The sequence below is a fragment of the Ciconia boyciana genome, chromosome 6 (genome assembly GCF_034638445.1).
Source record: "Ciconia boyciana chromosome 6, ASM3463844v1, whole genome shotgun sequence".
Classification (NCBI taxonomy): domain Eukaryota; kingdom Metazoa; phylum Chordata; class Aves; order Ciconiiformes; family Ciconiidae; genus Ciconia; species Ciconia boyciana.
This window is the reverse complement of record NC_132939.1, coordinates 36174355-36194684: the sequence shown is the minus strand read 5'-3', so window position 1 is coordinate 36194684 and position 20330 is coordinate 36174355. Positions and strand designations below refer to the sequence as shown.

General features: G+C 33.3%; 1 protein-coding gene across 1 annotated transcript in view; it reads left to right on the top strand.

The window, feature by feature from the left end:
• RYR3 (ryanodine receptor 3) overlaps positions 1-20330 on the top strand; it is a 263605-nt gene that overhangs the window by 91866 nt on the left and 151409 nt on the right. Inside the window, exons 11-18 of the mRNA XM_072864265.1 lie at positions 1131-1205; positions 2082-2238; positions 8417-8590; positions 12614-12735; positions 15985-16153; positions 17207-17342; positions 18980-19075; positions 19785-19903. Coding sequence (XP_072720366.1) covers positions 1131-1205; positions 2082-2238; positions 8417-8590; positions 12614-12735; positions 15985-16153; positions 17207-17342; positions 18980-19075; positions 19785-19903 — 1048 coding nt within the window. The remainder of the gene's footprint in view (positions 1-1130; positions 1206-2081; positions 2239-8416; positions 8591-12613; positions 12736-15984; positions 16154-17206; positions 17343-18979; positions 19076-19784; positions 19904-20330) is intronic.

Genomic DNA, 20330 nt, shown 5'->3' with positions numbered 1-20330 from the left:
AGGCCCTCACTCTAATACAGTTTCCCAATAGCAGTAATGTTGCAGATAGTAGCCTGAAAATGTGTAAAATTTACACATTAAATTTACTTAGTTAAGAGATTCTTAAAATATTTTAAAATAGGTAAGGTGCACATCGAACTTCCCAAATTATTATTATAACTAAATATTTGATTAGAAGTTTATTATTTCCTGAATTTTTACTGTTGCAAAATGCAACAAATACAACTATTATTAAAAAAAAAATTAAAATTATTATTTTTTTTAAAAAAAGGTTCTATGCATCCTGAGTCTCAGATTGAGACCTTTCCTATTATCCATTGTATTTCCTATATCCATTATATATGAGAAAGGTTATACAAATTTTGGTGCTTAGATGACAAGACATGAATGATTACTGAAAGATGAAAAACTTTCTTACATGTATTCCTGTGAACAGGACTAATCCACCATAGTTTGTATTTGTTTCTATTTGATTGTTGAGTAGAATGTTAGTTTCAGCACTAAAACATGTCACTAACCCCTGGCCAGTAATTCAAGAAAACTAGATTATATTAAAGGCTGAGTCCCTTCACTTCCTGTTTTTTATTTCTTTGAGTTTCCTAAAACCAATATATAATTTTATCTGTGTTATCTGTTTTGTAAAGAGTATAATACAAAATTTTTGTTTTATCACCACCATTTTTAATAAGGTTAGAAGCAATTCTGGGAATGAAGTCTCTGATGTCGCGTTCATGCAGATAATCGTTAATGTATGCAAATGTGTATACTTATTTTAATATTGTGTTTATATGCGTTTAAGAGCATTAGTAATTTAGATTAATCTCTTGGGAACTGTATGAATTACGTATTTTTATGACTGATTAAGAGACAGCAAAAGTTTATCAGCCACTTTGAAGGCAAAGTATTTTATCAACTCCTGAGAGAGAATAGCTTAATGGAAATAGCCTAACTTACCTGGGACATTCAAATACTGTATCATGCTCTTACTGATGAGTAGGAATCTTGTGTCCATTCAACTCCATCTGTTTAGCTGGGGAGAATTGAGTCCTATACAGTTTACAGAGGAGTAAGTTATAAATACTGTGTAGCACAAATAAACATGAGGATGATCTTCTGAATCTTTTCTGTAGGAAAGTACTTTATGAAACTGGAGGAGCTGGTGTTCGAGCAAGGTCTTTGTGGAGAGTAGAACCCCTTCGAATAAGGTACTGATATTTTTTGAACTTTTTTGTTAGCAGCTCTTGTTATGTTAACAGCAATTTGGTTGTACAGACCCTTAAGGCAGAACATGAGTAATATATTTGTCCTGCTATATGATATATGTTACTATGTTCATTGTCAATAATAAAAAGTAATTTACCATGATATAATCATATGGGGAATGTCAGTATTTTGAGACTACTTTTTTTTTGTCTGTGTCCCATATCAAAAGCAGTGTTGTCGATGAGATACGTCTGCTTGAGACATTGCTTCTGTCCAAAAGTAAAATGCTTTCCTAGTTTTCACTAGCATGGGTGGAAATCAGAACAGTAATATCCCTCATGGATGTCTTTTTTTTTTTTTTTTTTAACTTGTTGCAAGTGAGATTTCAATACATACCATAAAACTATATATGTTTTAACTTTGATGGCCTTCTGAACTGTGTATTTGTTTTACTCTTGGTGTGTTTGTGATTGCAAATGAAATACTCTCATAACTACAGGGATGTAGGATAGTTCTTTGGAATTTTGAGTCCTCACAGGTTTAATTCGTTTGTTTAGGCAGTCAACTGAAATAGAGTAGTTAATTTACACTTTAGTATTTTGCAGAAACATGTAGGATTTTTTTTATGGACACCACATGTAACACCCTAATAAAACAGAGAGAGGATATAGAAACAAGAAAATTAAAGCTATACTCCTTTCCAAAGTTCCCTTAGCCAATGTATTAACAGTTTTGCATATGTTTTAATGCAAATATTGAAAGCAAAAGCAAAAAAGAATATATATCGCACATTCTATTTTGGGCCCAAATAATCCCAAAATAGAAATACTAGTTTTGCTCTACTTCATAAATTATTTTTTGATGTCTCATGTGTTTAGCTGGAGCGGAAGTAACATCAGATGGGGACAGCCTTTCCGTCTTCGACATATTACAACAGGAAAGTACTTGGCTCTGAATGAAGATGAAGGACTTGCAATGTTAGACAGAGAGAAGTCAGACACAACATCTACTGCCTTTTGTTTTAGAGCATCAAAGGTAAATAACATCAATGCAAATTTGTCTTAAATGTGGACCACTCAAATACTAGATCTGAGTTGATTCAACAACTTTATAAATTATTTGTAATTTCTAAACTGAAGCAATTGACAGGGATTATGCATTTAAATACAAAGGTAAACAACCTGAGTTGAGAGTAACAAAGGTTTCCTTGAGGAAAAACAGGGATGATGAATAAATTTTAGAGTAAACTAAACTGTTAACAGATTAAAAAAACAAGATCGAAAACTAGTGCAAGATACAGTGGTTTAATATGAATGCTTTAATCATTATAGAATCATTTTAGTTGGACAGAATCTCCCTAGAATGTTATTCATTCCAGCTCTGTCATAATTGAATTCAGTTGAATTGAGTTCACTTGGACAAAATTCTGCCCTTGTTATTCTTTGTGCAGTGTGTTGATAGGTGAATTGCAAGGAAAATGTAGTCAGTGATTTCTAAACCATATGTTTTCAAACTGTGCTCTTTAGTGAGCTGCTCATTGCATGTCACTAGCTTTTTCGTCATTTCCAGCTGAGAAAAGCAGTACAAGTGAGAGAGAATGAAGAATGATTATGGAGGTAGGCAAAATTAATAACTTTTTTCAAGAAAGTGAAAGGTTTTTAGACCAAAGATGAGGAAAAGTTTTTACATGCTTTCATGACATTACTTATAAATAGTTGCCATAGCTGCTACAATAGAGTTTTTTATTAAGTATGAGAAGTTAAATGTTCCATGTAATTCTGAATGCTGTATGGTCCCTGAAGGGCAGTGAAAAAGAATCTTTAAAGTTAGATATATACTAGCTAAAATCTAGCATTAAGGGTCTTGAAACATGCTAGACTTTTGTTAGTGTAATAAAACAAATACTTCTTTTTAGCGTGTTTAAAATAACAATGTTTATTTTATTAGTATGACTGCATACAGAATGCTGAGAATTTTTATTTTAACCAATCAAAATAATTGAAAAACTATCAGGAAATTTCCTTAGATTGCTAGATGCTCACCAAATAGTTTTTGGTTCTTTCTTCAGTGTAAAGGCTATGCAGTGTAGATTGTATGTATGATGTTGTGCAGGGGCATTTATTACAGCTGTAATTTTTTCCCATTTTGGGCAAATCATGGCACCCTGGTAAGGATGGTGAGTATGCCAGGAATGCCGCAGTTACTGGTTTAACATTGTGTTCAAATTACTATAATGTACTCACTGCCTAATTGGCCACCAGCTGTCCTACAATTTCTTAATATTTTAATCTATGTATATAAATGTATAAATTTTAAGTATATAAATTTTATGTTTATGTATGCATAGTCATAAAGTAAATAATTTCTGTTACATTGAATAAACATACCCTATTTTCTTACTCTTTTTGTTGAGATGTGTCTCAGAGGCACATTAGTGAAATTTGTTACAATCCCCAAAATTAATAAGGTGAAGTACAGTAGTAATTAATTATACAGAAGTCAGTAATGAATGTGTAATGCATTCATCCATTCTACTGTATTTGTACTTAATATCATTGTTAATGTACATTTTTATATGAAATACAAGTTCAGTGTCTCATCATCGTAGGATTTGTGCTGTCCTATATAGAAAAGAATATTTTTATCTCACAATAGGTTATAAATTTGCTTTTGCCTGTGCCAAGAATAAGAATAGTTGTTTATTGTCTGGGCAGGTGAGAGCTGCACTGGCCCATGGGTAGAGACATTAGTGTTTCCAAAGGTGAGGGGAACAAGCAGTGATAACTCTTCCTGAAGAAAGAAAGGTGAGGTTTTGGAAGCGAATAAACCCCAAAGATTGATCTGGGCTGTAAGAAGCAAAGGACTCTTAAAGCCAAGTGCTGATTGCATACAGATTGAGGGGGGAAAAGAACCGTAGAACTAATAGTTAGACTAGATATATGCAAGTGTGATTATCTTAATTTCAGCACATATGTATTTGTAAACCTTTGTTTTCTCTTGTTCATTTTCTCAATGAAGAAATATTTTCACTTGCCTGGACCTTAATATGGCATGAATTAAGGGAAATTTCAGGATAACTATCTAATACCTTCCTATCCAGCTGTGTACAGATACTTAAAAATAGGGTGCTGGAATGCCTGGCTGTTTACAGCACTCCTGTCCTTTTGAATTATAGAATAATTCTGATTGGAAAGGACCTTGGGAAGTCATCTAGTCCAGCCTTCTGCTCCAGGTGGGGTCAGCACTGAATTCAGACCAGATTGCTCAGAATATACATTGCTGTGGAGTATCCAAAAGGAAATAAAACTTTTCTCCATTGAGGAATTCTTTGCAGTTTGGAAGCCAGCAAAAGGATTTTTGTGGAAAAAAGATATTTTCTTTGCCAGTATGCAGAGCTACGTGGAGTATACCAAATCCCCAAAGTTTCCCAGGAGCCTGTAACACATGACTTAGTCTTATTTTTCCAACATTTGTCATAGAGACCCTCTTGTTGAAAAAGCACACCTTCATCCTCACTATTGTTACATACCACTTCAGCAGTCTTGTATGTTCCTTGCTTTTCAAAACCTGTGATTACATTCATAATGTATTTACTTTCACTGTTTTGTTTCCTTTTGCTGGGTAACGCTGGAAATTGAAACAGGTATTTTAAATTATAAAATTCAAATTAGAGTTTTCCTTAATATGTCCTTACATAAATAAGAATAGAAGGGAGCTTTTAAAAAAGTGAAAGAATATGCTAAAGAACATTATGGTGCTGATTTCAATGAAAACAGCATATGCAATATATGTCTATTTACTGCAAATTACTGCAAACTAAGCTTACAAGCATCAGAAATTGATGGAAAAACCCCCAAATTATGCCTTTTGTTGGGTTTAATATGGAGCTTGCTTTTGACAAAGTTCTAAAATGTCAGCCTTTATATTTTAAGGCAACAGTTCTGTAATGCCTTGTGACCACAGAGACAGCAGTTTCCCTACAGCAGATGGAATCCTGTTTTGAAATGGGATGTTCTCATTCCAGCACAGTACTTGGCTCAGTATACTCTGCTGAGCAGAACCTTGATTCTGCTTATAAATTTCTTTGAGAGTAAACACAGTGAAGAACAAGAACATATTTAAAAATATTTGTTTATTTAAAAATTGTTGTAGCCCAGAATTAATATTTGAGATTTCACATTTTATTTTCATGATTGTATATACAATTGACAATGAAGAAATTATTGGTGTAGTCTGAGTAAGTAACATTCTGACACATTCAAAAGTCACAGATGACTCATGCAGAAGGATTTGATATCATTTTAATATTACTGCCAGCATGTAGCTATCTTAGGGGCTCAACATGGCATTAGGATGTCGTAATAGTTTAGTAGTAATCATAAAGTTTAATTTGTTTTTGAAATAAGATGATAGGTATTACAGACACCTTTACCTACAATTGTCTCTAAAAGTTCAAGTATTTATTTGTAAGTTCATATTTTACAATTATCATTTCCCAGTAAGCACTGCATTTCAAATACAGTATTAAGGTATTTTTTCTACTTATTTTACATGGGAGGAGAAAGTAGAAGGTAAAATTAAAATAACTTTATTTTTTTCTTGCCTACTGGTCTTTAGAAATGTATACAGCAAAGTATACAGAGTACAGTAAGCCTACTAGCAAGATAGGTAAGCTCAATGTATCAGTCCTCTGCTCTTATATTTGTAGACCTTTTATCTTTTTCTTTTGTTAAATTGGGGTAGCCGATGGCAGTACTTTTAATGCAATAACAGAGTGCAACACCAAAAGATACAATTTTAATTAGCTTGTGTAAGTTAGATTTAATAAGAGTTCTGCAGTCAGGTTGTCTTACCCTTCTTAGGGGTACGTAAACAAGCCCTTAAGATATCAAGAGTTTTTTCCCTGATATGTTTATACCAGAAGACTGTTGAAAAATCATTGTAAAGACAGTTGGGTTTATTTGTCCTGTTCACACTGCCATTCCTTAACTTCCTTCTATCACATAGGAATCTATGATTCTATGAATTCTCTCAGTTTCTAAATCTTGCCCTTCTTCTAGTATATTAAATATCTTGTAAAAATTGCATCTTTGACAGCTTTGCCCTCAAGTTCCTTTGTTCATTCCATCTTTCTTTTTTTATTTTTTGTTACTGTTATTTTTTCCTTTGCCATCTTCCAGACCCATGATGTGATTTGTTTTCTTTGACTTGATTCATTCATGGCCTGAGGGAGTTAAACTGAGAATAGGTTGTGAAGAGAGGGGTTTGAAGGAGAAAGTGGTTGGTTATTTTGCTGCTAAGATATGCACAAGTATCTAGATAAGAGATTTTTTTTCCCCCTTCACCCTCCATAATCTTTATCTGACTATACTTTTCAGCTGCTAGAAAGTACACCCTCTCTTTGCACACTACTATCAAATGACTTGGCTGAAATCCTAGAGAAACTGGACAGAGCACAAAGAGTAAAACATCATGAAGAGGAATTTAAGCTGTTTTGCTTAAAGTGAGAACAGCCTTCAGGCCCCCGAAATAATTCTAAAGCTTTATTTCTGAAATTCGAAAAATCTTGGTTTTTCTTTATGTTTAGTGTCATCAAAAAGGATCGGTACAGCTCAATTTTTTTAAAACAGTAACTTAACTAGGATCACTTGTTACCACATTATGATTTCTTTCATTGAAATTTTCATTGATGCTTGATTCTTGACACAGACATAATATTTGAGAAAAATGTTTTAATCTTCAGGGTGCTGTGTAAAGCCAAATAATTAATTGCTGACACTTAATGAATTTCTGCTATTTTATTGTTTTTTTCATTTAATGGCCTCACTGTAAATGTGTATTGGAAGAGTTAATTTTTATCTATACGTGATAGTGCAGTTTGCATAAATATGATGTGACATGATTTCTCCGTAGTCTTGATATTGTAAGGGTATCCCCAAGGAATGTCTTGTAATTTCATTCTGCCTCATCTTGGCATTATAATGCTGTCTGTTTCAACTAAAATTATTGTTGAAATGTGACAGCTAAATTCCATATAAATTGAAGTAGTTTAGCATAGTTAAAATAGAACTTCTCTTTACTCCACAGATGTTGAATATTCAGTAAACTGAAATGAAATACAAAAACCTGTTACACATCTAATAATTTCAACTGTGTATCAATGTCTAACATATTTTGTTTCCTTAGCAACAAATGGGCAACTATCTATACTTAAGGTTAATTCCATCAGCATTTGAAATCACAGAAAAATGAATAATCTAATTACTCTATTTACTTAGAGTTTTTTGTTTAATCACATACATGCACATGCATCCATAATTTGCTATTACAGAATTTGCTGTATTCCTGAATTCAATTCCTGTTCTTATTCCTGAATTCAATTTTGAAAGGAAAACTATTTTTTAAAGAAAATGATACTTGCTTTTGTGCCGGAGACTTAAAATCCTCTGGTTGTGAATGAAGAATAAAGGGATTAAGAAATAGGTTGAGCTTAAAAATTGTACTGGGTGTTCCAGCTGAGAATTGAGCAATGTCTTTAAAAGAGATTTGAAAGAATCCAATTCCGCTTACAAAGAGGATAAATGGAAAAATAAAATAAATGTAAAAAAATTAAGAAATGCAAATGTAAAATAAATGTAAAAGCCAAATTGTACTTATTTTAAAAATTAATATTTTCTTCTTTGCTGGTTGTTGCAATACAGAGGCGTTATTCCAAGTGAAGTTTTTATCTGCATGTACTATTTATAAGCAAAAAATTCTTTAGCATAAAAATATTTTAACTAAATTTCAAAATATGTTTCTGCTCATTTTTCTTTTTCCTATTTAAGCTAAAATTTGAAAATTTTAGTAATATATAGTTCTACAGACTCTACTACACTGAAACTTTAATTACATCAGTAACTCAGTTATTGATTAGGTTAGGTTAAGTATTTAAAGATTTTTATATATATTTCTCTTTACATGGTAATGGATTTTACTTGATTTTTCTTGCTTCAGTGAAAATAATGCTTCAGATTTGAAATTATTTTTAATCAGAATCTGACTAATTAATTGGATAGAAACAGAAATTATGTGAAATGAAATTTAGCTGCATTTTAACAACATAAGTAGCATAAAAATTGTTCGGTGTTGGAATGTGTTTCACTGTAGAATTCAATGGTTTACCCTGTTCCAGTACTGAGATTAAATGCTAGCTTTTATTTTATCTTCTTAGGAGCTAAAAGAAAAGCAGGATTCTAGTCTTAAACGTGACATTGATGGAATGGGAGTCCCAGAAATAAAGTACGGTGATTCAATCTGTTTTGTCCAACATGTGGCCAGTGCGTTATGGTTGACTTACAAAGCACAAGACGCTAAATCAGCACGTTTAGGTCCCTTGAAAAGAAAGGTAATGTTTGAGGGTTTTTTAAATTACTGTAAAATGAATGTTAGTTGCATAACAGTTTTGGTTTGTCCTGTTTTTTTGCCATTCTACCAATGTGTCAATTGTGGGTTTAATTGTTTTGTGCTGTTATATTGAAAAGGGTGTGAATATTCCATTCTAAAAATGAAAAAAATGGTAGATATTAACATAACTATGTAACTGAAGAAAAACTTTACCACTAAGAAATGTATTTAGTTATTTTTCTTGCCAGAACAAAATTACTAATTTGGGCTCAATTTTTATTACTGACACTTCAGTAAAATATGGAAATTCCTGATTTGGATGGTCAAATCACTTTTTTGAAAATCTACATTTAACTGTTTAAGGGCATAAACTTGTAAGTCATCTTACATTCACTGGTGTTTTAGATTTTTTAATTGAGTATATTGTATGAAATGGCAATTAAATCTGTTACTTAAGAAATGGCCCTAGAAACTCTTCAAGTTTCTTAAGGGATATTAACGAACAATTTCCTGCCAAAACGTTAGATGTAATTGTGATGTGGCATCGAGAAGGTCTTTCACTCAACCTTTTGATTACAGGGTATGAGTATTTTCTTAATTAGGGGCATATGACCTGTTATGTCTTGAAATTATGTTTACATTCCATTCAGAGTTAAGGGGTTTAGTACTAGCTTTGCATACTGCATCATTACCAAATGTTTCTTTGATTCTGTATTCATAGATTTTTACAACTTGAACCTATTGTTAGAACATGAAAAAAAAAAGTTCTTTACTGAACAGAAGTTGGAATTCTTTAATTACTTGTATGTGTGTACATTCACAAGAGAATGCCCTGTACAAGATACACAAGCACTGTAATACAAAAAATGAGGTCCTCAGCACACCCTTGGCAGAATCTAATTTATTTGTGCAGCACACACAGTCATAAATGTAGAGCGAGTGCCCAACCCCTTCACTTCTTCTCAGCAATCTGGCTGAGCAGAGAAATTCTTCTTTGTATGCCGATCATTCAGTATTTTCTTGATAAGAGATTTAATCACACAATGATGGCCTCTTCCTTTCCCATGCCACTATTGGCTATGGGATTCTGTTTCCTCAGAGTCTCCAATTTTACTTCTTGAAAAGGCTCTTCCTCTGTATTCAATGAAGAATTTTGCAATAGCTTCCTGTGGAGTTTAGTATTTTGTTTCCCCAGTTTTCTGCTCAGCAGCAAGGGACTAAAAGAACCTCCATAATTGCCTGTTACTATTATTCGTCTTTCAAAGCATTTCATTCATGTTCAGAGACTCCAAATCTTTTGTTGCCCTCTCACCTGGAGAATTCTCTCCTGTTAAGTGCCTTCAAACAGAAGAAAACCCAGACCTTGCTTCTTATAATTGATATTCCTATGGAGGCAAGAAGCAGGTTTTCATCCTCTGAAAATTATAGTACTATAATTTTGTAAGCAAGTTTAGATATATACATCTCTTTAAATTTCATATAAAATTTATTTTTCTACAGTAAAAGTGAAGTCATAACTTTGTATGCGTCCTCCACCATCATTTTATCAGGAGATTTTCACTTTCAGTCACTGTAATCCTCAAGATGACCTGCACTTTTTGTAACATGCCTCAGTAGCCCTAGGAGGCTTGAGAAATACCTTATTTTTGCAAGAGGCAAAGGGTGGTTTTTTCCACATAACCTAGCTATTATCACTGACAGCTGCTGCAAATCTATAGAGAGGAGAAAACAACTATGGGATTAGTTCTGTTATAAAATAGTCAAAATGCCAAGTAAAAATTTCTGTTGTTTGCCTTTGGTGTAGTTTCATGTATCTAGTTATCACGCTGTCTTTGCAAGGCAGAAATATGTAAGAAATTCTGGCATCATTTATGAGGCTTCTGTTGCACGATTTCTGCCAGAATTTTGATCTGTTGTATCTCTCTCTCTGTCTGAGGTCTTAGTAACCAAGGGTTCAAGACTTTGCTAGATAGTGATGATGTTTACATCAATATTCTATTCAACATTCCTCCACCATCCAGCGTGACTGATGGATGCCTATCTTCTCAGTTTGAGAGCCTGCTTATGTGCAAGCTATGAACTCCTGCAGAGCTCCAGAATGCTAGAGCTCAGAGAACAGACAAACATATGCTACATGTTTTGGATTCAGGTCCTAGAGACCATTGCTCAGGGTGTTGGTCAATACCAATGCCCTCCTGTACCTCAACAAGCAAGGCAGTACCAAATGCCCCTTTATATGCAGAGAAGTGGTTTATCTCAAGAACTGGAGCAGACAGTGCTGGATGCTTCTAGCCATGATATACTTACTGGAGTTCTAAATAGCACTTTCCTGTCATTGTGGTGTTTCTGGATTATTTAGTTGAGGTTTTGGGGTGTTTTTTCTTTTGGTCCGAGAAATAGGGAATATTAGAATATTAGGTCCTTCTAAAAGACTTCTCTCTTCCCTGATTGACTGCATACTTAGGGAGAAGTGTGCATATCTGCTACACAATGGTGAAGGTGCAATTACTTTGCAAAGCGTGGCAGCTTTAATATCCTATCTGTCAAATGTTTTCATTTTGTAGCTCCAAAATCTGTAGCTCCATGCAATGGCCTGAGGAAACATTATCTGATTGTCAAATGATTTCTTACTAGTCTTGTGATAGGAAGAACAGTTCTTCAGTTATTGTTCAGTTAAGAGACCCCAGAACCCTTCTTTATGGAAACAGTGATATTTCAGCTAACAAAGTCATCCACAGTGTGACTCTATATGAAGAAGTACTTGAACAAAGAGGAAAGATGACCAGTATGTAAACTAGTCTCCTTTAAGATAATATTATCAATATACTCATTCAGAAATGTATTCCTAGTCTTCTCCATCACATTTCCATGGATTCTGGGTCCAGATAAACTCATAGGGTGTTGTTTGCCTCTTTTAAAACACTTCCTCAGCACGTTGGAAGGAACAGATCATGTCTACTTTGGATCCTGCCAAGTATAGAAAAACATCACTTTCCAGTGCTTTGGTTATACCTATATGCCAGTATGTACAAAAAGCTGTTGGTAAACAGATCATGTCTACTTTGGATCCTGCCAAGTATAGAAAAACATCACTTTCCAGTGCTTTGGTATACCTATATGCCAGTATGTACAAAAAGCTGTTGGTAAATAACCTTCCCATTTGTGTCAGTAACCACTTGTATAACATTATTTGTTTCTTTGTTAACTATTCGGTGCCTTCAGAATTACTCAGCTAACTGGGAAGTTGGGCAGCAAATTTTTACTATCTCAGAGCTAAAAAAAATACATTTTTCAGTGGAGAATTCAATAGGTTACATCTTAGGCAAAGAAGCCGGATAACTCACATTTAATTCTTACAAAAGTGCTGTAGGATTTCAGTGACTCAAAATGATCAAGACTTGTTTTTGTGATGCCTAAAAATTATGCTGGCTTTTTGTGAATTTGGGTATTTATTTAAAGGGAAAAATTAAAAACCCACCAAAGGATCTTTGTTATTGCTTGAAGTTCGTATCATGTTCACATCTGGTTCTGATAGGATTCCAACTCAATGTGTAGAGAATAGTTAAATGGGTCAGAAGTTACTGATAAATGTTGTTGCTCCTTTAGCTGCATTGTAATTTTTATGATGTTTGTCACTGCAGCTTGATTTTCTTGTCAGCAGTCTTTTCATGCATGAATCCTTTAGTACATGATGCTTAAGATAGTAAAGATCCTCTTTCCCTGACAGCCAGAATATAGAAAGAGTGACATTTTTTGTTTCAATTGGAAAATATTTGGTAAGCATATATGTTTAATGAATTGTGGGAGATTAAAGGTACATTAAAATGTCTTCTCTGAACAAGTTTTATGTGCGACTGACAAATTTGTAATTAATAAACAGATGTTCAGATAAAGTGATTAACAAGTAATAGGTCAGTATATATGCAATTACTGTTTTCAGTGCAATATTGAAATAAGTTACAAAATACTTAAAAGCACAAAGGTTTTTTAAGTAATTATTGTGATTATTACTGACTTTCAATAGGTTATATTACACCAAGAAGGCCATATGGATGATGGTCTAACCTTACAAAGATGTCAGCATGAGGAATCCCAGGCTGCTCGAATCATTCGCAATACTACAAGCTTATTCAGCCAGTTTATAAGGTAGTTGTTACCATCTTACATACAATCATTTTTTGTTTGCTTGTTTTTTAAAGTATTCTGAAATGATAGGAATTTCTCTAACAGAATCCTTATTTCTTGCTTTCAAGTATTTGTATTTAGAAGCTATTAGCGATATATTTTTACTGCCTTAAGTTTGTAATTTTGATGAGTAATGCCATTAAATAGATAAAACAGCTCATCTAAGATTATTTATATGAAATCTAATACCTTCAAGCCAGAAGCAAACTGGGTCATAATCCAGGTTGAAGAAAACATGCTAAATGATCTTAGTGTAAATCCATTAGTAAATATTCTACAGTAGCTAGAACTTCACAATATTCATAAAAGGGTTCTTATTTTTCTGTTTTTCTTGGTAGACCAAATATTATAGCTAACTCTATTCAAATTTCTCAAACTAATTGAAATGAATGTTGATGCCTAATACTGTTTAGACCAAAAATATGATGGGAAACCCCATAGCAGCCCCAAGTCCATGCAAATAAACAAGAAGGAAGTACAAAATAGATCTCTACATATCTGGGAGGAGAATACCAATTTATTGCCTTCAAAATCTGGGCTGAAACATTCTTCCTGTACCTTTTTAATCACCCATCCTGTTGATCCTCCTACTTCTCTGTCACCCCTCTGATCGTATCTGGCAGATTTAAAGCTCAGAGGAGAGGCAGTTCTCTCTGGTGAACTGTATGCAGTATAACAGATTATGTGCAGTAACAACAAGTAGGGCAGAAGGCTAACTGTCAGCTGAGAAGGTAAAAGGAACAACTTCTTAACTTCTCTCTCTCAGCTAAATTATGATGTGAGCATTCCTACATCTCCTGTTTAAACCAACACATTTATTTGCAATGGAATGGATTTATGGGTATTCAAAGTCAGTAACAGCATCTCAGCAGAGAGAGAGTGACTATATTTGTTTTTAAGGAATAATTCAAGTTGTGATTCTAAGACTTTAGAATAAAATCAATAGAATTACGTTCTGAATAGTATTTATCTTCCAAATCTTTGCCGTACTAGAGGGCAATGCAGTTAGTAATTAATTACTACCTCAGTGAGAATTATCCGAGATTGGGTTGTTCCACTAACTGTATAACAGTACTCAGAAACTAATGTGGAAACAGTGATGGCTGTTTCCACAGATCAAAACGCCAAAGCCCTTGGATACCTGGACATTGTGAAGTATCCTAAGCATGGAGTCAGTACTACAAAGGATATTAGAAAGTCAAGGAATTTAAACAATTTAATATGACACCAGACTTGCTCTATCATAATCTTGATTTATTGAGAAGATTATCTAAAAAGCTGTACTTGTTAAGTAGTTGCCTAATATCGTTGCCACACATGTGGCGACATAATACCTTTCTTTTCATGGAAAAATACAATCTTGGTCAATAGCACAACTAATGTGTTGGACGTATATAATTTAAAGCAGTTTATCTAAATTTGTATGTTGCTGACTGAAGAGCCTTTGCGTCCTCAGGAGATGTTGAATCTTAATGAACCATTGACAAAATGAGCATGGAAAGATACTGTATTTATCACATTTCATTCCTAGTTTGGTTTTCTGGATTCAAGCCTGTATTTAAACAATTTTATTTATGAAATAGATTTTCTGAGTCAAAATTTGACTTGCTTTCACCATATTAATGCACTTGCTTCAGCTTAAATTTTTCCAGTCCTCTTGAAGTATATGTTGTGCTTAAAAAGGCTTGTTCTACTGCTTTATATCATCTGGCTTGTCAATTTGTACAAAACTGTTCAGAATGTTTTCTGTGACTTATCAGTTTAGCTTAATTTTGACAGAACTTAGTTACCAATAAGTTTGAGACTTTACATGGAAATAGTTGTAAACTCATTGTTCTGATGAGTGCTTTAGTATTCGGATAGTGGAGGGAAGTACCGTGAAAACTGTCTTACATATGTGGTTGTATTTGACTTTTTGAATAATACCTTTAGCTATGTTAGTTTGCAAATATGGGGCATTTTGAAGCATAATTTTATTATGCTATTTCTTTTGTTACTTTTGCTCCCCTTCCCTCATTCTTTAGAGTAAATTGTTAGTGACATTTATCTTACATTACTAAACTTACATGATAATAGCTTTTTAACAAGCAGCAAGACAAAGATCTTCAATTCAGTGAAAGTTCTGTGTTTCCTTCGCTTATAGCTCTTCCATACAATATGTTTTTGTCTGAAGATTTTTAGGGTAAAACACAATTCTGTGTCAATGCATATTCATTTATAATTGCTGAGAACAACATCTCAGAATACACAACGAAATCGGTAAGAATATATGTAGTACTGCAGAAACTGTTTTTTCATAGTGCTTGGCAGAAATTTTAATTATGATGATCAAGTGGTCATTCTTGTATTACTACCTAATAGATGAAAAAATAAAGAAAAATGAGTTTATAATTAAGAATTTGCTTCCACAGAACCCACCATTACAAGACTGCATTTAAAACATTACTTCTTCAGTATCACAAGAGATTACATTACTCCTTTGTATTCCTTGTGCTGAGGATATAAAAACAAAGTCACCTCTGCCAGCAATCAGCTCTTCCTAGATTATACTATTTATAATAGTGAGTCAGACCTTGAAAAATTGGGTTGTCACCCAAGATTGAGCAAATGCTTGAACAGGAAAGAGACATCATTATTTTACTGACAACTGAGATTCATTGAAATGCTTTATATTTTTAAGTCCCACCCTTCTTTATATCCTATATAGAGTTGATACAGAAGACCTAATTAATGGTTAGAATTACCTGTTATTTTGTGTTCTTTGTCTAGAAGACTGGGGGTGTACAGCCTCAATAACTGCTACTATTTTAATCCATCTGCACATTACACTTATATCATCAATAGGATTTAAAGTATCTAAACAAAATCAGTTACTGTAAGAAAGGACTTTGGTACATCTTTCATCTCTGTTTCATCTTTTTGCTGATTTATATTGTTTCTTCTGCTCATTTTTTCAGTTTTTTTAATCATTCCCTCTCTTTACTTCAGTGCAGAAAGGAAAACGTGATTCCACTTCAGGAAGCTCTGGACACCCAAACAATAGATGTTTGAATGATTTGCAATTCAGATCAGCTGTTGCTCATATATATGTGTCATATGTATAACGACTTGATTTAGATACCAACAGAAAATAGGTTGCTACATAATACTGTAAACTACAGTGGGAAAATGAATAATGCTGCCAGTCTTTCTCATTGTTGTTTTCTGTAGTGGAAACAACAGAACACTATCACCCACTGCCCTGCCTATTGAGGAGATGGCTCAGACTCTGCAAGACCTGATTACTTACTTCCAGCTTCCCGAAGAAGACCTGGAACATGAAGATAAGCAAAGCAAGCTTCGGTCACTCAAAAACAGACAAAATCTATTCAAAGAAGAGGTACAGGGAGAGGAATTGTTACATTATTTTAAGTGTATCATGTCACAAACATTGAGAAGAACCTAAGCATTATCATCTAGATGCATGCATATGATTTATTATATAAAGTTCTGAGGCTGAGAGTTATATATATATATAGATATATATATATATAAAATAGACTGTAATGCCATATGATAACTTGCTGTTACGTGTTTTTCACTTCCATGCTTGCCACAGGCCACAAGCTCTATCATAAAATTCAGTCTTAATACTTCTGAGCGTCTTTAAACAGATGTCATTTTTAAAAGAAACGATTGTGACAAGAAATTTTTTTTCTCTCTAAGAAGCTATGTGTTCTGGATATCCTAAATGAATAATAAAACTTGGACCAATGATAGACGTTATTTCTGATGTCTTTTCTGTACACCAGGGTGTGAAACAGGAACTTTCTATCTCTAGAAACTGGAATAATGCTAGTTTTCAAGAAGGATATGTATTACATAATTGTAGGATTGTTCCTCTCTGAAAATGGAATAATTACACTTCTGTATAAATAGGAAATATATTTTACAATGTTTTTAAACATGTTTGGATTGCTTGCAGGTTTTCAATACCATTTTAATCTCCAATCAAACTGAAGTTAAAAATCTATTCTAGTATTTGAACTTGTTTGTTTTACAGATATTTTAATGGGTAGTAAAATTCCACCTTTTTTAATCAACAAAAATTCCTTTGTATATAAATTTAAAGTGGGGTTTTTTTTCCTACGTAAGGAAGATTTTATGTAAAAAAGGGTCCACCAAAATTATAAAAGCCTTTATTGTCAGCTTTGTTTATTCCTTACTTTTTATAATACTTAGCTGAGTAAGGAACAGTATAGAGTCATTCTCTAAAATGGATGATTCTGATATAGAAAAATACATATTCAAATGTTGTAAGCACAATAGTTTGAATTTTTTTAATCTAAGATGATGCAACTTTTAAATGTGTATAGGAAAAAGTCTTTTAAAAGAACAGCAACAAATGCTTTTTCACATACAGTTCGCTTTCCTCTCTGTCATATGCATTTAGGGAATGCTGGCACTAGTTTTGAATTGCATTGATCGCTTAAACGACTACAACAGCGCAGCTCATTTTGCAGGCTTTTCAAGGGAAGAACATGGTACAGCATGGAAAGAAATTTTGAATCTCCTTTACAAATTGTTAGGTAAGTTCTTCAATAATCTACTAATGTCAAAAACCAGGATATGTATCCTTTATATTCTACTTGCTGCTTCACCACCAAAGAATACTTTATGTGTTACTCATTCTGTCATGTAAATTACAGAATTTATTCCATATACTTACTGATATTTATTACAGAGAACAGAGTTTATTGAGCAATGATACAGCAAAAAAAAAAAAAAATCTCAGCTAGGAAAAGGATTGGTGTAGCATGCCAAATGCATATATTTTTATTTAAATATAAATGTACCTGTGGTATGCAAATAGGTGTGAATTACTATTTTAAAAATTAGAAAAACTGGAAAACAGTCTCTATATCTGAAGCTGAAGAGAAGCCTAAAAGTAATAGTCAGAACTTGTAGGTCTACTGAATCCATGTTTGTCACTTGAGGCTTAGATTTAAATGTTAATAAAAATAATTGCATAAAACAGAAATTAAAAGATTTTTGTCAATTTCAGTGCCATGCTTTCTAGAACGAACTGCTTCTGTGTTGTAGTAGGGCCAAAACTATAGAAGTATGTATATGTGTATTTCTTAAATCATTAATTTGATACCTGATTTGCATAATTCCTCATATAGGAGAATCTTGTCTTCTGATGGAGTGTAAATAAATTCTGATTTCATTACAGAGAAAGTTAGTCCCGAACCATAGTAAAATACACAAGTTGAGAGTTAGGACAAGAATAAAACAAACCAGGGGGAATGCTTTGAAGCATGAGGTTATTCACATAGCACAGACATGCAGATGCTTCTGGTGAAACCTTCTCATTGCTTTAGAAAGTAATGAGATACCATTGCCTGCATTTTACTACAGTCTTATGAGTTTAAAGAAAAGTAGGATGAAAAAAACCTCTTTGGTGCTATGTAGGCCTTTTCAGATTTTGTCCTAATTTTCTTCTGCAGGTGCATTACTGAACACACTTGTTCTGATGTAATAAATATTAAGTCGATACTTCATGATAAAAATCCTTGAGAACTGTATACAAAAGGCTTTTTTTTTTGTTTTTCTATGATCAGTAATAACTTCTGGAAGAAAAAAAATCAGTATTGCTTGAAATACTTGAATGCTGATGAACTTTCAAAGTGCAGTCAAATAACATTGTGTTCTGCACTGCTGAAGACTAGAAGCTATCCATTATATAACGTGTTTTAATCGGAAAATAGAGCTAAAGAGCAGTACACCCAACCTGCACTTGAGCTTAAACTTCTGCATATGATCTTCCTACTTATTGGTAGGAAGAAATAGAAAAAGAAGTGTTTCAGCCTCTTGATCATGACAGTGCTTGACATTTGCATCAAACAAGGGTGGGGGATCATTTCTATTTAAATTTAACAATAAAATAAAACATAAAGCATACTTTCTGCTGAAATTCTTGTTTATCCAGTAGACCCTTGTCAACTTCAAAAACTACATGCTCTTTAGAAGTTATGTCAGTTGCTGATATTCAAATTAGTGAAAATCTTAATTCTTTATTACAGTAACATGTGTATTTAGGATTTGTCTGTTTATTGTTTTGTGAAGTTGTTACAAAAATTGTGTTAAAATATATATGATTAACATTGGTGATTTAAAAAGGAAATCTCCTGTTATGAAATTATACCTTGTGGGTTTTTTCCAGCTGCTCTCATTCGTGGCAACAGAAACAATTGTACTCAGTTTTCCAGTAACCTCGATTGGCTAATAAGTAAATTGGACAGATTAGAATCTTCCTCAGGTGAGACTCACTTTTATCAATGTAAATTAACTATCAATACACCATACACAGCTGTCTTACATTATGAATGTCAGAGCAGTTTTCCCCGAAAGCGACGTGTTAGAAAAAAAATACATTGCATTTTTTTTAATTAAGCAAAATATTACATTTAAACAGACATTTTTGTCACATTTTTTGGTTCCATACATTTGGTATGTGCAGTGCCACATCCAATCAGTGTTGAATGTGAATTTGGTGAATTAATGGATTGGGTCAGACAATATCAAGACTACTGTCCCATTGCTGTCAAATAACACCAGAGTTGTCTGTGGGCACAAGTACAAATAACGTATATATATATACACAGAGAGAAATTTTTTTATACTATGAGGTATTCAACAAAATATCAAAATACTATACAATGCTCCCTGCTAAAACCTTTCTCTCTCTCATTGAAAAGGAGGAGATAAACTTGCATTTTTCCCAAGTGGTTTTAAAATTGTGGCTGTTTTCAAGGGGAAACAGAAATTAACAGCTTCATAATACATTTATGTCTAATGTGGTTCACATCATAGTCATATCAATACTCTTTAAAAGTGTTTTCATTCTCTTTTTAGGCTGGAGAAAAGATGGCATCTCTTAAGATACTCTGTTATTTACTGAGCTTTTAGATTGTGTTCAGTTGCGCAGGTGATTTAATTACAACATTATTTCTGTGGTCTTCATACAGGTATTTTGGAAGTGTTGCACTGCATCTTGATTGAAAGCCCAGAAGCTTTAAATATAATAGCTGAGGAGCACATCAAATCCATTATTTCATTGTTGGATAAACATGGGCGCAATTACAAGGTATGTTTGGAAAAATTAAGGATGTATTGATAATCTTACAATGATTGGGGCGGGGGGGGGGAAGAGAGAAATGTCTACATGGAGATATGTGATTCTACTACCTTTAAAGGAATAGAATAACCTTGAAGTACATCTGCAAAATTGCTTTGTTGAGATTAAAAGTGTGTAATATGTAATTGCTTTTCAGTTTCAAATACAGCAAATATGTATGACAACCATGTAGTTAACAAGTTAGATACTTTGGATTTGCTGAGAAAATGAAGCATTCTGGTGGCTGTAAGTGCGTGGACAGAGTAGCTTGCTTTGTGATGTAGGGCCCTGTAGCAGCAGTGAACTACCATTGTTGTATCTGCAGAAAGACAGAACTAAATCCTGCAAAGTCATTCCTAACTTGAGTAATAATAATAGTAGCAGAAAAGAACAAAAT